Below are 19,467 nucleotides of genomic sequence, written 5' to 3'. Positions count from 1 at the left end.
AGAATAACAGCACCTATAGGTGCCAGGATGTTCAATATCCTTCATATTTCAAATGTACAGTTGCATGTAAAACAGAAACAGAGTGACAGAAGATAGCTACACTGATCCTTAACACTGCACTGTACACACCTTCAGGAGTTCAGTCTTCTCCATTTGCCATTACTCGTTCACCTTGCTAGGAAAGGCAAGTTTATGGGAAGGTTTGTTGTCTATCTGATTGGCTGCCTTTATAGACAAAAGTACCTAAGCTGTAACAATTTTTTTTAACTTCCTAGCTCAAGAATTTCTCCTTTGTGTTGTAACCATCACAGAATACATAGGTGCATGGATACTGTATCTTACATGGTATCTTAAATGGATCCTTCATTAAATTTCCAATTCCATGTAAAACAAAAACACAGTGACAGAAGATATCTACACTAATCTTTACACTGCACACACCGTCAGGAGTTTAGTCTTCCACATCTACCAGTACTCATCCATCTTGCTAAGAAGGCTTTTTTAGTGGAATGTTTGTTTTCTGTCCAATCCATATATTGGACTGTCTTCATAGAGAAGACAGTTAAAGCTGTAACAATTTCTCCACACCCCAGCTCAAGACTTTCTCTTTTACTGTATATTGGAAAAATGACAGCACCTATTAGGTGCAAGGATGCTGTATCTAACCCGATGTCCCAAATGAATCCTTCATGAAATTTCAAACATACATTTCCGTGTAAAACATAAACAGTAACAGAAGATAGCTACACTGGCTTTCTTTTTTTACTTTAAGTCAGAATAATAACAGCATTAATATGTGCAAGGATGTTGTAGCTTATGGAATACCCCAAAATGGATTCTTCATGAAATTTCAAATGTACAGTTCCATGAAAAACAGAAACAAAGTAACAGAAGATAGCTACAGTGATCATTACACTACACTGTAGACACCGTCCAGCCTTTAGTGTTCCACATCTGCCATTACTCATCTATTTTGTTAGGATGGCAAGTTTAGTGGAAGGTTTCTTTTCTATCCAATCTACAGAATCGCCTGCCTTCGTAGACAAAACAGCTGAAGCCGTAACAATTTTTCACTTCCCAGGTCAAGACATTCTCTTTTACTGTATGTTGGAACAAAACAGTACACATTGGTGCATGGATGTTGTATCTTATGTGATATCTCAAAAGGATCCTCCATGAAGTTTCCAATTTTTGGTTCCATGCAAAACAGTACCTCTCTCAGGATCACACCTGGAGTGTTTCCAGTACTCTACCCGTCTCAGCTGCAGGAAGGAGAGTCAAGCAGAGGCATACCCATTCCATTCCTAGCTTGGGAAGTGGCTAGCGAGTGGAAGGCAATCAGCTGCAAGTCAAAACTCACCTGTGCTGGGCATCAGCGGCATGGGAGCGAGTCGAGGGCGGAGACTCAAGTTTACTGCATGGAGGAAGGCAATGGTAAACCGTTTCCGTATTTTTACCAACAAAACTCTATGGATACACTACCAGAACGACTGCAGATTGAGAGTGGGGCGTTCACTCAAGTTTACTGCATGGACGGAGGCAATGGTAAACCGCTTCCGTATTTTTACCAACAAAACTCTATGGATACACTACCAGAACGACTGCAGATTGAGAGTGGGGCATTCTGGGAGAGATGTGTCCATGGAGTCGCTATGGGTCGGAGACAACTCAACAGCATAAGACAAGACAAGAATTAACTAAAATGAAAGGTGGAAAGTGAGAAAGGGGTGCTACTTCAGTCCCCCACTTTACAGCTGCCACCTTCACAACTTCTCAGAAATCTCTCACTTCCCCTTCTTCCCTACCCTGGGAGATTTAGATGGCCAATTTCAAAAACACTGCCAAAGCACCATCTTGAAATTTCCCCAACACCATCACAATGTACACTTATAAGTGAAGGGAGGAAAGTAGAGAGGATTATTACTGAAATCTTTCATTAAAACACAACAGAGAACCCTCAAGAACTCCATGAAGGCAGTTATCCAACGTTACTAATCTTGTACTGCCTCTTTTGGACAAAGTCAAAGATTAGATAATCTGCTCTCACTAAACCCAGGCCCATCTAAACTGACGCTATAAGCAGTCCCTGGTGAAAATCTATTAAATTCTAGAATTGGAGGAAAAATAGAATAAAACCATGAGAAGCATAAAATGTTTTCGTGTGCCCTAGAGACTTTTGATCAGTTTCACTTTCTATGTAAACCTCCATTTTGTTACCTCCCCAGGTACCCCAACACAGTCATGCCAGAAAGCATAGCCCTGTTTTTTTGGAGGAGAAGAGAGGGCTTTTGTTTTGAGGGGGAAGACAGGGGCTTTATAGCATCTGAAGACCTCCCTCCCCCTTCAATAACAATAATAATAATTATTATGGTATTTGTTAAGTGCTTACTATGTGCCAAGCACTGTTCCAAGCCCTGGGGTAGATACAGGGTAATCAGGTTGTCCCACGTGGGGCTCACACTTTTAATCCCCATTTTACAGATGAGGCAACTGAGGCACAGAGAAGTTAAGTGACTTGCCCAAGGTCACAGAGCAGACAAGTGGCGGAGGTGGAATTAAAACCCCCAACCTCTGACTCCCAAGACCATGCTCTTTCCACTACGCCACGCTGCTTCAAATCCACCAGAGCATAGCTCTCCCCAACTTCAAAGCCCTCTAAAATCCTGCTCCCTCCAGGAAGCCTTCTCTGATGAATTCACAACACCCCGTCCCATCAACCCAACATCACCCTTAGTACTTCTAGATTTCATTCCTGTCAATTCAATCGTATTTATTGAGCGCTTACTGTGTGCAGAGCACTGTACCAAGCACTTGGGAAGTACAAGTTGGCAACATATAGAGACGGTCCCTACCCAACAGCAGGCTCACAGTCTAGAAGAGGACAGTCTGTCCTCAGCATTTGTGTACCGATGTCTATTTGGGAAAGTCAATATTCAATCCAACTAGTTCATCCTGACCCTTTGTCCTACTTGCTGCAATATCCTTGTTCTTCCTCCTACTCCCATTATTTGGAAATCATTTTTGTCTGTCCAGCTCAGACTGTAAATGCCTAGAGGACAGTTATTCTGCATCTTGCTCCTGGAGTACTCCCCCAAGCATGCCACAGACAAAAGATTTGCTCCTGCATGTGTACTCACAAATTTCCTTTTATGACCCCAACCCTTTAACTGTTGCCCTTTAAACAGAGTCACCAACATTAGGAAGGCCTTTGACTGCCTTCTGCATGCCAGCCAAAAGAAGGCACTTGGGCCTCTCTTTTCCCCAGCTACCCTCCGAAAAGATCATGAGGGATTGGGAGGATAGAGGATTGGGAAAGAGAGAAAAGAAAGGTGGAAGGGAAAAGGGGAAAAGATGCAGGAAAGAAAGGTTTCTTCTTTTTGTCTTCTCGTCAACAGCCACAGTGGCTGAAGACTTGGCACTAATCCACTCACTTCCCCCCAGAGAAGGGGAAGGGCACCAGGGTCAACTCCAACAAGGCATAAAAGAAGAAGTTTCATCTCTCACCTAATCGGAGTTCCCCGAAATTGCCACATCCAATCTTCTTTCCAACTCGGAAGTTGGGGCCCACCATTAAGACCCCCGAGTTGGTCCCTGAACTTCGAGTGCCATGGGTGCTCCTTCCCCCACCTGTCTTGGACATTCTTTTGCCTTCTTCCGGCTCCCCTTTCCCTCCTCTCTTATCAAAATCCATAAGTTTGTGATACCCCGGCCTCTCCACGGTTACGCCGCTGCCATACAAAACCCAGATCCGCCGAAACTTGAGGGCAAAGTGTGGCTCTTTGGGGATCAGTACACCATCCCAGTGTGAGATGGAGGAGTCGGCTGGGGCGAAGGAAGAGAAGTCACCCACAAACTCCTGGCTACTGAAATGTCAGTGGTTTGAATGGTCCTGTTGTGACTCTCATCTCCGTCCCCTTTGGACCGCTCTTTGGTAGAGAAGACATTTTGCAGAAATGTTCCTTCCAGCTTAAATCCCTTGGCTTCCAGCTGGCAAAGAAACAGAACAGCAGAGGTTAGGAACTCAGACGGACAACTCTGCAAAGTCAAATGACAAGAAATAAGCTCAAAAAAAGTAGAATTTTCAAATGAAAAGGAAAAAAAAAAGGACACTGGACATCCAAGCCCATGAAACATAAAAACATCTGCACAGAGAGTTCGTCAGTGGGGCGTGCAGGCGAGCGGATGGACTCCTGCGGTTTACCCTGTGAAACACATGAGCGGTACAACTTACCTGCGCCAATGGGTGGTGAGGTTTGGTTGCAGTGCCTCCCACCCTTGGGTGCACGGCACGACAGGGAGGACGCGGAGAACCGCCAGGAGTACCGTGAGAACAAATGTGCACAGGGAAGAGCAGTGGCTGAGCCGGTCAGAAGAGTAAAAGCACCCCCAAAACCCCATCCAAAAGGTGTCGGGGGAACCGATCAATTGGCCAAACAGCACACCAGGCCCCTGGGTCATCCTGTCCCAGGGGAATCCCAACAGAGGGGGTGGAGGGGACACCAGGCTGCCAGGACACCAGACTCAGCAAGCTCAGTCTGTAAGGATGACCGGCAGACTGGGGAGGAAGACATCCAGAGATGGAAAGCAGGGCAGGAGCCAGAGAGTCCACTTCAGCTAGCTAGTTGCAGGAGAGGCCGGATGCCTAAACCCAAAGGCAATCCAGGCCCATTTGGAGACCGTGGGGCAACTTGGTTCCTACGGGACTCCAGTACTGTGGCTGCCTCTGACCTCTCTCCCAGGTGCAAGCTGCTGACCTACATCAAAGCAAGGTAGGTATACAGGTACTTCTATTGTTATGGGGAGAAATCGATTCCGAGGAAGCCATAACTCAGGGTTCTTCAGCAGCTGGCTAGTAAACAGTAAGAAGGGTGGGCTGCCAACTGTCCACAGAGGAGGACAGGGCCGGGCCAGGCGCGGGGGGGGGGGGGGGGGGGGGGGGCACGCGTGCAATGTTTTAGGTCACCAAACGCTAGCAGCCGCTGGTTGGCCGCTAATTCCCTTCGTACAAGGGAGCAGACAGGCACGTAAAGGCGGTCAGGACCATCGCAGGAACGGAGGTGCGGGTCATAGACCTGAGTCAAAACCCTGTCAAGCTGGGGTTTCATTTCAACTTCTCTTTAAAAGAAGTAGGAAGCCCGAGCTGTGATCAAAAGAGCCGAGTGCTCCAACTCCCTGTCGAACAGCATTTGTTTCTGGAAAGCTGGCAGCAAGGAAATAAAGTTTCTTCTCAGACTCATCATGGACAACACGAGCTGTTTATAGACTTACCAGTTTCAAGAAACTTCTTTGGTAAAGTTTGTTTTTCAGGTTATACTTTAAAAAAAACAAAATGAAAAAAAAAATGGATTGCCAATTTATCTTGTGTTAAGCTGGAAATCCAAAGTGGCAAAGGAAGAACGGTAACAAAAAAAGTGAATTCTTGAGCACACCAGGGACCAGATTCAAGTAGGTCTTCCAAAAGGAGTGATTTTAGACCCTTGGGACTTCTCTGTTTACTTTCTACACAGCCTTCATTTGAAGGTTTTTGGATATTCATTCTCAGCATCTGGGAATGAAGGAAACAGGCCCAACAAATCCAGACCAGCTAAAGAGAACATGCCCCTTCCTCCCCTTGATCCATTAGTGTTGTGCCCAGTAGGAGCTGTGCCTATTCAGCTGAAGTACTAGAACCTCAAAGAGAACTTGTACCTAAGGGATGAGGGTGACCCCTCCCTTTCCCCAACATGCACGCACACACACACACAGCCCACCACAATTCCTCCCTACCTCCAAAGGCATGGGCCAGACATCTCTGAAATGTTGCCAACTTGTAATTAATTAATGATAGCATTTATTAAGTGCTTACTATGTGCAAAGCACTGTTCTAAGCGCTGGGGAGGTTACAAGGTGATCAGGATGTCCCACCGAGGGCTCACAGCTCACATCCCCATTTTACAGATGAGGTAACTGAGGCCCAGGGAAGTGAAGTGACTTGCCCAAAGTCACACAGCTGATAATTGGCAGAGGCGGGGTTTGAACCCATGACCTCTGACTCCAATGCCCGGGCTCTTTCCACTGAGCCACGCTTGTACTTCCCAAGCGCTTAGTACAGTGCTCTGCACACAGTAAGTGCTCAATAAATACGACTGAATGAATGAAATGACCATGCATCACCCCTATTTTCACTTAACCCAGGAGCTGAAACAGCACAGTACCAATGTCCTCGGGTTTCCAAGAAACATGCCTGGACTTACTCCTTCCTAACCCTGGAGTGACACCAGCAAGGTCATGCCTTGGACAGCAAAAAGCAAAACCTACTCTGGAGAGTATCAAAGGTCAGCATGGCCAGGTGCACAGTTAGTCTGTCAACTGTATTTACTGAGCACTTACTGTGTGCAGAGCACTGTACTAAACACTGGGGAGAATAAATAACAGACAACTTCCTTGCCCACAACAAGCTTACAGTCTAGAGGGGGTGGCAGACATTAATATAAATGATAATAGTAATGATTAATAATAATTATGTATTTGTTAAATGCTTTGTGCCAAGCACTGTTCTAAGCATTAGGATAGGTACAAGGTCATCAGGTTGCCCCACGTTGGACTCACAGTCTTCATCCCCATTTTACAGATGAGGTAACTGAGGCATAGACAAGTGAAGTGGCTTGCCCAAGGTCACACAGCAGTCAGGTGGCAGAGACAGGATTAGAAACCCGTGTCCTCTGACTCCCAACTTGCTCTTTCCACTAAGCCATGCTGCTCCTCTGTAATATGGGGATTGAGACTGTGAGCCCTAGGTGGGACAGGGGCTGTGTCCAACCCCATTTGCTTGTATTCACTCCAGCGCTGAGTACAGTGCTGGGCACATAGTAAGTGCTTAACACATAAATAAAATCACAGATATGTACAGAAGTGCTGTGGGGCTGGGAGGGGGGATGAATTATGGGAGCATGTCAAGGCAGCGCAGAAGGGAGTGGGAGAAGAGGAAAGGAGGGCTTAGTCAGGGAAGGCCTCTTGGGAGAGATGGGCCTTCAAAAAGGCTTTGAAGAGGGGGAGAGTAATTGTCTGTCGGATGAGGAGGAGTAAGTTCCAGGCCAGAGGCAGGACATGGGCAAGAGGTCACAGGAAGATAAACGAGATCAAAGTACAGTGAGAAGGTTGGCATTAGAGGAATGAAGCATGTGGGCTGGGTTGTACCAGGAGAACAGTGAGGTGAAGTAGGAAGGGGCAAGGTAATTGAGTGCTTTAAAGCCAATGGTAAGGAGCTTCTGTTTGACGCAGAGGTGGGTGGGCAATCACTGGAGGTTCTTGAGGAGTGATCTAGGCAGCAGAGTGAAGTATGGACTAGAGTGGGGAGAAACATGAGGCAGAAAGGTCAGCAAGGAGGCTGATACAGTGATCAAGGCAGGATAGGATAAGTGCTTGGATTAACATGGTAATAATTTGGAAGGAGAGGAATTTTAGCAATGTTGTGAAGGTCGAACCAATAGGACTTAGTGAATAGGTGGGCTGAATGAGAAAGAGGAGTCAAGGATGATGCCAAGGTTATGGACTTGTGAGACAGGAAGGATGGTGGTGTCATCTACAGTGATGGGAAAGTCAGGGGAAGGACAGTTGGAGGTCACAAGGGACTATAAACTGGGCAGCTTTCCAGCAATGCTAATTTTCTTCTCCTGCCTTAATCATCACTGGATTGAAAGTCAGCCCACTAGCTAGGAAAAAGCCCTGAGCTTCATTCAGCAGGCCACACTGCCCCTCCCCCCGCCCCCGCTTTTCCTTTTGCCAACTCTGATTACACCAGCAGGCCTGGGGGAAGTGGGGGGGTGGATGTTGGAAAGCGGCATCCTGCTCTATATTTGGGTGATGGCCGACCCTTCTCCCTTTAGGTTAAGCAAGCCAACCAACACCCTTCAGGAAATGAGCATGCTGCAGGCTCTTTGTCCAAACCTCAGAAAACTTCACCAGCTCCCCATAAATGAAAAGGGGGAGGGGAAGAGTCTGTGCATCCGGGACAGGGGAAATAGAAGGAGAATCTAAATAGCTAAAACTCTCACCATGGCAGAGAAGCTTAATTATATAAATTGTAAAATTGTATCAAAGCAGAGAAAGCAAGACCCAAAGACCAGAAATTATTTTAATTCCGCATTTTTCATTTGTGACCACCTGAATCAGGCATAATAATCCCACAACCCAAACAGGTTTAAGTGAAGAGAGAGAGTTAGAAACTGACTCAGGAACTCAGGTTTCTCAGAGTCAAGAGCTGAAGAAGCATGACCTAGTGGAAAGAGCCTGGGTCTGGGAGTCAGACCACCTGAGTTCTAATCCCGGCTCTGCTAACTGCTCGCTGTGTGACCTTGGGAAAGTCATTTCACTTCTCTGTGCCTTGGTTACTCCATTGGTAAAATGGGGATTATGACTGTGAGCCCCAAATGGGACAACCTTGTACCTACCCCAGTGCTTAGAACAGTGCTTGGCATATAGTAAACGCTTAACAAATACCATTATTATTATTCTCTGTACCTCAGTTCTCCTGTTCTCCCTCCTACTTGGACTGTGATCCTTATGAGGGACAGGGACTAATATGTGTGTGTGTATATATATATATATGGAGTTTTAAGTTAGTCAGCCTGGCCTACCAGAAAGAGCATGGGACTTGGAGTCAGGAGACCTAGGTTCTAGCCCCAGCTTGGCCACTGGCCTCCCTCAGGATCATGGCTGAGACACTTCATTCATTCAGTTGTATTTATTGAGCGCTTACTGTGTGCAGAGCACTGTACTAAGCACTTGAGCTTGAGACACTTAAGCCTCTGTGCCTCGGTTCCCCCCTCTGCAAAGTGCCAACAATACCTGCTCTAGAGAGTAAGCCCTCTGTGGGTCTGGGACTATGCCATATCTGATTATCATTTTTCTGTCCGCACACAAGTTCCAAAAATATTATTATTATCATTACTATAATCTAGAATATAAAGCTTCACAGAACTTTTCAGCATCAAGAGAGATAACCATGTCGGGAGAAGGGGGTCAGGGAAGAAAAGCCTTTGACTCCCTGACCACAGGGAAAGAGGTGGTTCCTTGTACCGCATGGCCATCACACCTTCTACAGGCCCACCCTGAGACATCAAAAATCAAATGTGTCTGGCCTTCAACTGCAAAGGGCAGCCTCCAAATCATCAGCACCCCCCAGCAAAATACAAAAACAAACTACTGCTTTGTAGTTAGAGAAAATGACAGAAATACAAATAAAATTACCCTAAGGCTGAGCCACACCAGATTTAAAGTCTGGAGACCTAGCCTACCACCACCTCCAGACACTCAGAGGAGAAAGGGTGTACTCTGGCAAGTACAGCGAGTCCTCTGATCTGTTCAGGAAATGCTGTGAGTGATGTGGGGAAGAAATCCTAACTCCCACTCAATAAGCACAGATGAAATCCTCAGCCTGGGCCTCCCTGAAGGTAAACAGGGTTACAGGAACCAGGAACACCCTACAGTTCCTCCATGGCCAGACATTTTTACTTTCCTACCACACACCTGGCTTTAGGGCAGACTGGCTCTAAAATCCTTACAAGGTAGCCCCAGCAAACCTCAAGTAGGTGGGGCGACCACACGGGTTTAAAGAGTAGTTTGGCACTCTAACAGTCTTCAAGCCAAGGAACTGTTTGGAGCCAAAGAGAAAAGGGGCTCACCCAAACCAAAGGAACTAGCGTGAGTCACTCAGCCTGGCTGACCTGAACTCCAAACCACCAGGATTTTATCCAGTATCCCACATGGCCCTCCTGGGGTCTCTTGGTCCCCAGGGTACAATGGCTTTGTCTTGTACTACAAAGCCCAATCACTTACAGCCTCTTCCTTTAATAATAAAATAATAATAATGATAGTATTTATTAAATGCTTACTATGTGCCAGGCACTGGGGTGGATACAAGCAAATCGGGTTGGACACAATCCCTGTCCCATTGTTGGGGCTCACAGTCTTATTCCCCATTTTACAGATGAGGTAACTGAGGCACAGAGAAGTGAAGTAACTTGCCTAAGGTCACACAGCAGAAAAGTGGCAGACCCAGAATTAGAACCCATGACCTGATTCCCAGTGATGTCTGATGACTGTGAGCTCACTGTGGACAGGGATTGTCACTATTTATTGTTGTAGTCTTCTTTCCCAAGTGCTTAATACAGCGCTCTGCACACAGCAAGCACTTAATAAATATGATTGTTTATTTTTAAATAATTAATATTTTAACATGAAACATTTAACATAAATATATCATAATTATAAAATATACAACCATAATCATATTATATTATAATGTATTATACTATTATGTATTTATATATGCTATATATAATATAAATTATAATATAAATAAATATAATGAATATTTTATAAATACAATTGAATGAATGAATGATGTGGGACCAAACCCTTGTTTCCTGGGTTGCTCTGGGGTCAAAATGCTGCTGCCCCACTGTCCAGAAGCAGCGTGGCTCAGTGGAAAGAGCACGGGCTTGGGAGTCAGAGGTCATGGGTTCTAATCCCGGCTCCCCCACATGTCTGCTGTGTGACCTTGGGCAAGTCACTTAATTTCTCTGAGCTTCAGTTACCTCATCTGTAAAATGGGGATTAAGACTGTGAGCCCCACATGGAACTACCTGGTTACCCTGTATCTATCCCAGCATTTAGAACAGTGCTTGACACATAGTAAGTGCTTAACATATGCCATCATTATTATTATTATTATTCCAGGAAATAGGAGTCAGAATGGATGGCTCTCCCAGCTTCCTTCACTCCTCCTACTTCCTTTCATCAAAACCATCTCCCACATCAACCTAGTCAAGAAGACAAACCTGAGTGTGTTAAGCTGCTTTCCTCAATCTTATTTGCAGGCCTATTTTTGAAGAACTGGTTTCAAAACTTGGCTCCTCCCATCAAGCCTCTCTGCTCCACAGTCAGCTCCACTATAAAATGGAAGAATGTTATCTATCCACTATCCAGCTCACAGGTGTGCTTAAAGAGTAAATAAGGTAAGGGTTGAAACATCCTAACAATTCATTTGCCTGCATATTTCAGTCCATTGAACTAGCAAAGCTCTAAAGTATTTCCTCCTGGACATGGTGGGCCTTAAATCTATACCAAAAGCTCTCAGCTCCTTGGAAGAAACAGGCTATGAGGATTTGAGACCTCCCTACTGAAGCTGGCTTCCAGGGTCTTACTCCCCAAACCTATTTTATTCCCCCATCCATAAAAAAAACCCATTGATGATTAAGGCAGGAGAAAAGTAGTGGCAATTAGCATTGCTGGAAAGCTGCCCAGCCTATAGCCCCTTGTGACCTCCTCACCCAGTGGATGGCAAACATATGGAATCTGCAAACACATTAAGTGGTGCAAGTAGGTTCAAAGCGGGCTTGGATAAATTTGTGGACAAGCAATCCATAATGGAATACTAGCGGATAAAAGTGATTGGTGTTAGATGGTCGGTCCTTCCCTAAACATTGGTTGGCTGTCCTGGATGGTGACCATCGCCCAGCTCTTCCAAGCATCCTGATCCCACAATCCTGAGCTGGATGAACCACTGGTCTGACTCTGTAATGCCTTGAGGTAGTTATGGTGATTAAGAAGTAGCATGGTGTAGTGGATAAAGCATGGGCCTGGGAGTCAGAAGGTCATGAGTTCTAATCCCAGCTCCAACACTTGTCTGCTGTGTGACCTTGGGTAAGTCACTTCACTTCTCTGGACCTCAGTGACCTCATCTGTAAAATGGGCGTTGAGACTGTGAGCCCCATATGGGACAGGGACGGTGTCCAACTCGATTTGCTTGCATCCACCCCAGCGCTTAGTACAGTGCCTGGCACAAAGTCAGTGCTTAACAAATGCCATCATCATCATCATCACTACATTCCAGGCACCACGGTCAAAACAAGACAGACAGTTTAGACACGGCTCCAGTCCCAGCCAGGGCTCCCAATCTTGGTGGGGCTCAAATTCAAGAGAAAGAAGGGTATTGCTGTAATAGGTGCTGCCTCTTCACATCCCTTCAGCCATCGCATTTCGTCAACTGCTAAATCCTTCCGGTTCTTCCTCTACCACCTTTTTCGGCTCTGTCCTTTCCTCTCCCCATCCAAGCAGCCACCACCTAGGTCCAAACTCATATGAGACTGGATTACTGGGTTAGCCTCTTCACTGGTCTCCCAGTCTCCAGTCCCCCTCAGTCTACATTATACACTCCTACCCAGATCACTGTCCTACAGTGTGATTTGGCACGTTTCTCCACTCCTTGAGAACCTTCAAAGGCTACCCATTTCGCTCTGCATCAAGCAAAACTTCTTTACTTCTAGGCTCTCCCCCTCTTATCAGTTTCCTTCCCCCCGAGCTCACACTCTTTACACCTTCATAGCTCAACTTCTTACTGTCTTGTCTCCAACCCTTTGCTAAGGCTGTTTCCCCTGCTTGAAATGCTCTATCCCTTCAAATAGACAGGGCCATGGCTTCAGAGCCCTCCTAAATTCCCACCCCCTTCCAGGAAGCCAGCCCCAATTAATTCACAACACCCCAAGTAGCTTCAGCCCAATAGCCACCCTAACCACTTATAAGTGCTGAGGATGGGCATTAAGATATATGCAGACAAAACCTAGGGTACAGCCATTCTATGATACAGACCGGCAGGAATATAGCCATCATTGCATGATACCTCAATAATCCAATGCATCATTCATTGAAAGGCCTTCCTCAACTAAGCCCTCATTTCCCTACTCCCTCTCCTTCCCGTGTCACCCTTGCATTTGGATTTTTACCCTTTATTCACCCTACCCCAGCCCAAGCACCCATGTATACATCCATAATTTATTTATATTGATGTCTGTTTCCCCCTCTAGACTATAAGCACCTTGTGGGTAGGGAACGTGTCTACCAACTCTGTTGTACTGGACTCTTCCAAGCACAATGTTCTGCTCACGTAAGCGCTCAATAAGTACCACTGATTGATTGATTGATTGAAAGATGTCCAAGTGGATGAAAAGGTTAGGGTATCTCTACAATCAGCTGTGATTTGAGGATTGTCTCGCATCAATTTTAAAGGGAGCAGATGAATGTAGTAAAATGATTGAACAAAACTGCAAAGGAAAGAGGAGCTCAACTGCAGGAAGAATTGTTCAGAAGGAGTTGGCCTGCTATAAGGTACTTTTTGAAGACCGGCAGAAGCCTGCTGTTCAATCTAAATAGGACAAATTATTCAGGAAATGGGAAAAACCACTGCCCCAGTCAGCAGAACAAGTTCTACTTTTGCAGCCTCATGCAAAGATTCATAATCATAGTAGAACTTGAACTTTTCCAAGCACTTATTACAGTGCTCCGCACACAGTAAGTGCTCAAATACGATTGTTTTAATTAATGGTGGGATGTGAAAAGTTTAGTAATGCTTCAACAGCAAACTGCACATCAAGGAATTTCATTTATTTTACAGAGGTTGCCAAACAAACTGCAATTTGGAACATGTAAACCTATAGGAAAAATGTACCCTACTGGAGGTCCCAAATTTTTATTCTGAGGGCAAGGGGTTGTGGGGGGGGGAGGGGGGGAAGGAAGCAGGGATTTTATGTGGGGTGGGGCACTGGGAGGGAACATGCTACAGAGAGGCACCAGAGGTCTGAGATGAGTGATGCTGGGAATCCAGCTCAAAAGCTGGGGGCGGAGTGGGCAGGGAGATGATCCCATGGTCCCTGAGGAGTAGGCAGCTATACACCCCAAGATGCAGCCCTTGTTTCAAGGAACATGAGAGAGGGACATCAAGGATAATGCCAAGTTTATGGGCCTGTGAGACAGGAAGGATGTTGGTGCCATCTATAGTGATGGGAAAGTCAGCTGAGCTGCTGCAGATAGCACGAGGCAGTGCCCTTGACCTGGAAGAAGCCCCCACGTGGTCTGACGCTGTCCACGTAGTACATGTAGCTATTTCATGAGGTCACATCAAAATTAAATCTGGCAATGACGGGGAGCAGGAGAAAAAAAGAAGAGGATAGGAGAGAAGGAAGGTAAAGGTCAGGGAGCATTTGAGACTGTCTCTTGCTTCCATTGCAGTCTCCCTAGTGACTGCATTCAATAGAGACTCAGTGAATTAACCCCTCAACCCCCTTCTCCTCTTCTTCCCCAGGAATTTGCCACTTCCAAGAATGAACTCTTCAGCCAGAACAGTGCTTGGCACATAGTAAGTGCTTAACAAATACCATCATCATCATCTTCATCCCCTAGAATGAGCCCATCTCTGATGCATTAGCACATTTTGACCCTTCCCCACTTCCTCCCTGGGCCAAGGTGAACCAGGGCACCCACCATCTCAAGGTCAAAACGCTATCTGTGACTTCCTGAGCTAGCAAGATGGGACTCAGGAGTGACGGCGGGTGCCAAAACCACAACCTAGACATCCCCACAGCCAAGAAAGTGCAAGTAGGTGTCCCTCGCCCCCATGCTGATCAAGTAAGGTATGTAGGAGGAGGGGAGGGGTGGAATTGGACGAGCAGAAACCAGAAGCCCGAATGCCCTAGAAGGACAGGTAATATAAACCTGCCACCTCCAACATTCTGGGCAGTGGACCAGGACTAGCAGCAGCCACTTGTGTGTTGCCCCTGCCCAGTGCGTTGGACACCTGCTCTGTGTCTGGAACCAGTGCAAAAAGTGAGGAACTGCAGGACAGGTGAGTGCCTCACAGAGAGTTCAGGGGTAAGAGCTAGGGGCTTTGCCACGTGCAAGTAACACATAAGTGAACTCGTCTCAAGTGGGAAGCATCTGTAGGCAGGAGCCAGGTGCTTCCCCACGTGCAAGGAACGCATAAGTGTATTCCTCCCAAAAGGGAAGCTCAATTCTCCACGTCCCAAATAATTAAATAATTATATTCCTCTCAAAAGGAAAGTTCAATTCGTCACATGGAATAAATTTTGTACGACTCGGCCTTTGACTCCAGTCTCTCTCACTCTCGCCATGCCAATTCTCAAACTTGTCCCTGGGCGACACGTGACATTCCCCCAACATGCATGCCACTAACACTACTACAAAAAAATTATTTTTTGCTTCCTCCTCCTCAGAAACAGGATGGGGCAATTTAACAGTGGAGGTAAATTTTGTGAGTAAATACACTATCTTTTTCCTCCTTACTTTTAACTTCAAAGGGACAAAAAATGAATATGAGGAGAGTGCACCCAATATGAGTCTCTGATGTTACCTTAGCTTCCATCAGTCAGAACTGCCCCAGTGCCCTGTTCCTCGCAACACCGGGTAAGGGAAGAAGATGGCCGATATTAGTCTCATATCAGATGTTTACTAGTGTCCAAGGTCCAGGGCTGGTTTCCTAAGGACTATATCACGCTTCACACTATCTGCCAACCTCTCCAGTTGCCAGTGAGTGCAAAACACATGCCCAGAACATAGAGATCATGAGACTCGTTTGCGGTGGCCTTACGCATGGGGTTCACTGAATAATGGGACAGGTGAACTCAACTTTAGCAGCTGGCATTACTAACACATGCAAATGCGGTATTTGTTAAGCACTTACTAAGTGCTGGGCACTGTTCTAAGCGCTGGGGTAGATACACACTAATCAGATTGGACACAGTCCATGTCCCACATGGGGCTCACAGTCTTAATCTCTTAATCCCCATTTCACAGATGAGGTAACAGGCACAGAGAAGTGAAGTGACTTGCCAAAAGGTCACACAACAGACAAGTGATGGAGCAGGGTTTAGAACCCAGGTCCTTCTGATGCCCAGGCCCATGTTCCATCCACTAGGCCATACCACTTCTTCACCCTTTAATGATAATGAATTGTGCATCCACAGGTAACTAACAAGGACTAATAATAATAATTATAACAATGATGGTATTTGTTAAGTGCTTACTATGTGCCAAGCATTGTTCTAAGCGCTGGGGAAAATACAAGGTAATTGGGTTGTCCCACGTGGGGCTCACAGTCTTAATCCCCATTTTGCAGATGAGGTAACTGAGGCACAGAAAAGTTAAGTGACTTGCCCGAAGTCACAGAGCTGACAAGTGTTGGAGCCAGGATTAGAACCCACTTATTCATTTATTTGTATTCATTCAATTGTATTTATTGAGTGCTTACTGTGTGCAGAGCACTGAACTAAGCACATGGAAAGGACAATTCAGCAATAAAGAGGGACAATCCCTGCCCACACTGGGCTTACAGTCTAGAAGTGGGGAGACAGACATCAAAACAAGTAAACAGGCAACCCACGACCTCTGACTCCCAAGCCCGTGCTCTTTCCACTAAGCCATGCTCATTTCATCTCATCTCACCTTTTCACAACTGGTACATGACTTCCACACCCAGATTTGGGACCTCTAGAATTCACTTAGGTTTGCTCTCTAACCTCAAGCTGGAATCAGGTGAATTAAAAAAAGACAAATGATTTTTACAGTGCTCTATGAATATGAAAAGCAAAAAGCTTGCAAGGGGTTAATGGCCTCTGCACCACCACACCCAAGTGCTCCATTAGGACAAAGCTAACCTTTCCAAAGCATCTCTCTTTCCCTCTGGGCCATAACCAACTTCCATTCCATGACTGGTGATGGCAGGATTTCTCATCTGCCTTTGTACCAGTCACATCTGAGTGGAAAACTGCAACTATGGGATACCAAAGGTTGATATTGATGAAAATTTCAGCAAAAGCACAGATCTACTATGGAGACTAAGTAAAAAAGTAATTATAGAAGGAGTAGAAAAAAGGGTTACAGGGGGAAAAACATACTAAAATAGCCAAAAACCTAAACCCAACCTACCCAGATGAAATACTTGGATCTAACTTGGGTCTTGTTGAGGTCTTCTCAAAGGAGGCGGGAAAGAAACCACGTTGCTGGGGATACCCAGAGAATTGTACCTGAATGGAAATCTGTATGCTTCCCAGTATTTCGAGTTCTAACAGCCATAATGGTCAACCACACATGCTTGTCACTCCGAGCAAATGTGACCCCCCCACCCCACACCCACAGGAAGCAAGGTTGGGCCTGACCAGGATCCATGCCAGCCTCAGACCCACACTTCTGTTCAGGGTGCTCTTCTAGGGTACCCAATCCTTGAAGTTTCAGCAAATTGGAGGATGTGGGGGCCTGCCATTTATAAAAAAAATTATAATCCCAAATGAACTGACGGGCTCACTTAAAAACCTTCAATTTTCATAAAGCTCTCTAAATTCCAAAATGAGTCTAGTTAAACCAAAACTCTGCTGGCACGGTGTCAGATGACTTTTTAGGTTCAAAACATAGGCATGTTGTGAGGAGAAAGTAGAAAGTCAAGGGCCCAGGAAAAGGCACATTACCATCTTTTCCCGGTAAAAGGGTGCAGTCACACTCTCTCAACGCACTCATGCTCATGAATATGGTCTCAACCCTCGGCAGCATCATCTCCAAACTGAAGGACACTTTTACTAAGAAAATAAATCCCTGGAAACGACTCAGTAAATGTAATCTTTGGCAATGTTCACCAATTTTAAGGCGAATATTTCTGGGTAGAGTCTCAACACTTGACAGTCCCACAGGGCAAACGGCACCAACCAGCCTTCTTCTGAAATCAGATCGTCACCTTCCTGCAAGTTATAAATAAATGAAATAAATAAATAGAGTAATAAATACGTACAAACATATATACATATATACAGGTGCTGTGGGGAAGGGAAGGAGGTAAGATGGGCGGGATGGAGAGGGGGACGAGGGGGAGAGGAAGGAAGGGGCTCAGTCTGGGAAGGCCTCCTGGAGGAGGTGAGCTCTCAGTAGGGCCTTGAAGGGAGGAAGAGAGCTAACTTGGCAGATGGGCAGAGGGAGGGCATTCCAGGCCCGGGGGATGACGTGGGCCGGGGGCCGATGGCGGGACAGGCGAGAACGGGGCACGGTGAGGAGATTAGCGGCAGAGGAGCGGAGGGTGCAGGCTGGGCTGTAGAAGGAGAGAAGGGAGGTGAGGTAGGAGGGGGCGAGGTGATGGAGAGCCTTGAAGCCCAGGGTGAGGAGTTTCCGCCTGATGCGCAGATTGATTGGTAGCCACTGGAGATTTTTGAGGAGGGGAGTAACATGCCCAGAGCGTTTCTGGACAAAGACAATCTGGGCAGCAGCATGAAGTATGGATTGACGTGGGGAGAGACACGAGGATGGGAGATCAGAGAGAAGGCTGATGCAGTAGTCCAGACGGGATAGGATGAGAGCTTGAACGAGCAGGGTAGCGGTTTGCATGGAGAGGAAAGGGAGGATCTTGGCAGTGTTGCGGAGCTGAGACCGGCAGGTTTTGGTGACGGCTTGGATGTGAGGGGTGAATGAGAGAGCGGAGTCGAGGATGACACCAAGGTTGCGGGCTCGTGAGACGGGAAGGATGGTAGTGCCGTCAACAGAGATGGGAAAGTCAGGGAGAGGGCAGGGTTTGGGAGGGAAGACAAGGAGTTCAGTCTTGGACATGTTGAGTTTTAGGTGGCAGGCAGACATCCAGATGGAGATGTCCTGAAGGCAGGAGGAGATGCGAGCCTGGAGAGAGGGGGAGAGAGCAGGGGCAGAGATGTAGATCTGGGTGTCATCAGCGTAGAGATGATAGTTGAAGCCGTGGGAGCGAATGAGGTCACCAAGGGAGTGAGTGTAGATCGAGAACAGAAGGGGACCAAGCACTGAACCTTGGGGAACCCCCACAGTAAGGGGATGGGAGGGCGAGGAGGAGCCTGCAAAAGAGACTGAGAATGAACGACCGGAGAGATAAGAGGAGAACCAGGAGAGGACGGAGTCTGTGAAGCCAAGGTCAGATAGCGTGTTGAGGAGAAGGGGGTGGTCCACAGTGTCGAAGGCAGCTGAGAGGTCGAGGAGGATTAGGATAGAGTAGGAGCCATTGGATTTGGCAAGCAGGAGGTCATTGGTGACCTTTGAGAGGGCAGTTTCCGTGGAATGTAGGGGACAGAAGCCAGACTGGAGGGGGTCGAGGAGAGAGTAGGTGTTGAGGAATTCGAGGCAGCGCGTGTAGACGACTCGTTCAAGGAGTTTGGAAAGGAATGGTAGGAGGGATATGGGGCAATAACTAGAAGGTGAGGTGGGGTCAAGAGAGGGTTTTTTTAGGATGGGAGAGACATGGGCATGTTTGAAGGCAGAGGGGAAGGAACCAGTGGAGAGTGAGCGGTTGAAGATGGAAGTTAAGGAGGGGAGAAGGGATGGAGCGAGAGATTTCATGAGATGCGAGGGAATGGGGTCAGAAGCACAGGTGGCCGGAGTAGCACTTGAGAGGAGGGAGGAGAGCTCCTCTGAGGATACTGCTGGGAAGGATGGGAGAGTAGCAGAGAGTGTTGAGGGCCTGGGGGTTGGAGAAGGTGGGGGGAGTGACTTTGGGGAGGTAGGACCTGATGGATTTAATTTTGTTAATGAAGTAGGAGGCCAGATCGTTGGGGGTGAGGGAAGGAGGAGGGGGAGGAACCGGGGGCCTGAGAAGGGAGTTAAATGTACGGAAGAGCTGGTGGGGATGATGGGCAT

The 19,467-nt window shown here is 46.7% G+C and overlaps 1 protein-coding gene across 4 annotated transcripts in view; it reads right to left on the bottom strand.

The window, feature by feature from the left end:
* Positions 1 to 19,467, bottom strand: part of CSNK1G2 (casein kinase 1 gamma 2) — a 121,909-nt gene that overhangs the window by 82,681 nt on the left and 19,761 nt on the right. For 3 of the 4 annotated variants that reach the window (XM_038770644.1, XM_038770646.1, XM_038770645.1), the window contains exon 2: positions 3,505 to 3,987. The exons of the other annotated variant lie outside the window; for it this stretch is intronic. In XM_038770644.1, the coding sequence (XP_038626572.1) occupies positions 3,505 to 3,691 (187 nt within the window). In that variant the 5' untranslated portion in view covers positions 3,692 to 3,987. The remainder of the gene's footprint in view (positions 1 to 3,504; positions 3,988 to 19,467) is intronic. 4 annotated transcript variants of the gene reach the window in all.

Source organism: Tachyglossus aculeatus, chromosome X2 (assembly GCF_015852505.1).
Source record: "Tachyglossus aculeatus isolate mTacAcu1 chromosome X2, mTacAcu1.pri, whole genome shotgun sequence".
NCBI lineage: Eukaryota > Metazoa > Chordata > Mammalia > Monotremata > Tachyglossidae > Tachyglossus > Tachyglossus aculeatus.
Note: the sequence above shows the minus strand (reverse complement) of the source record. Positions and strands in the feature narration are given on the sequence as shown.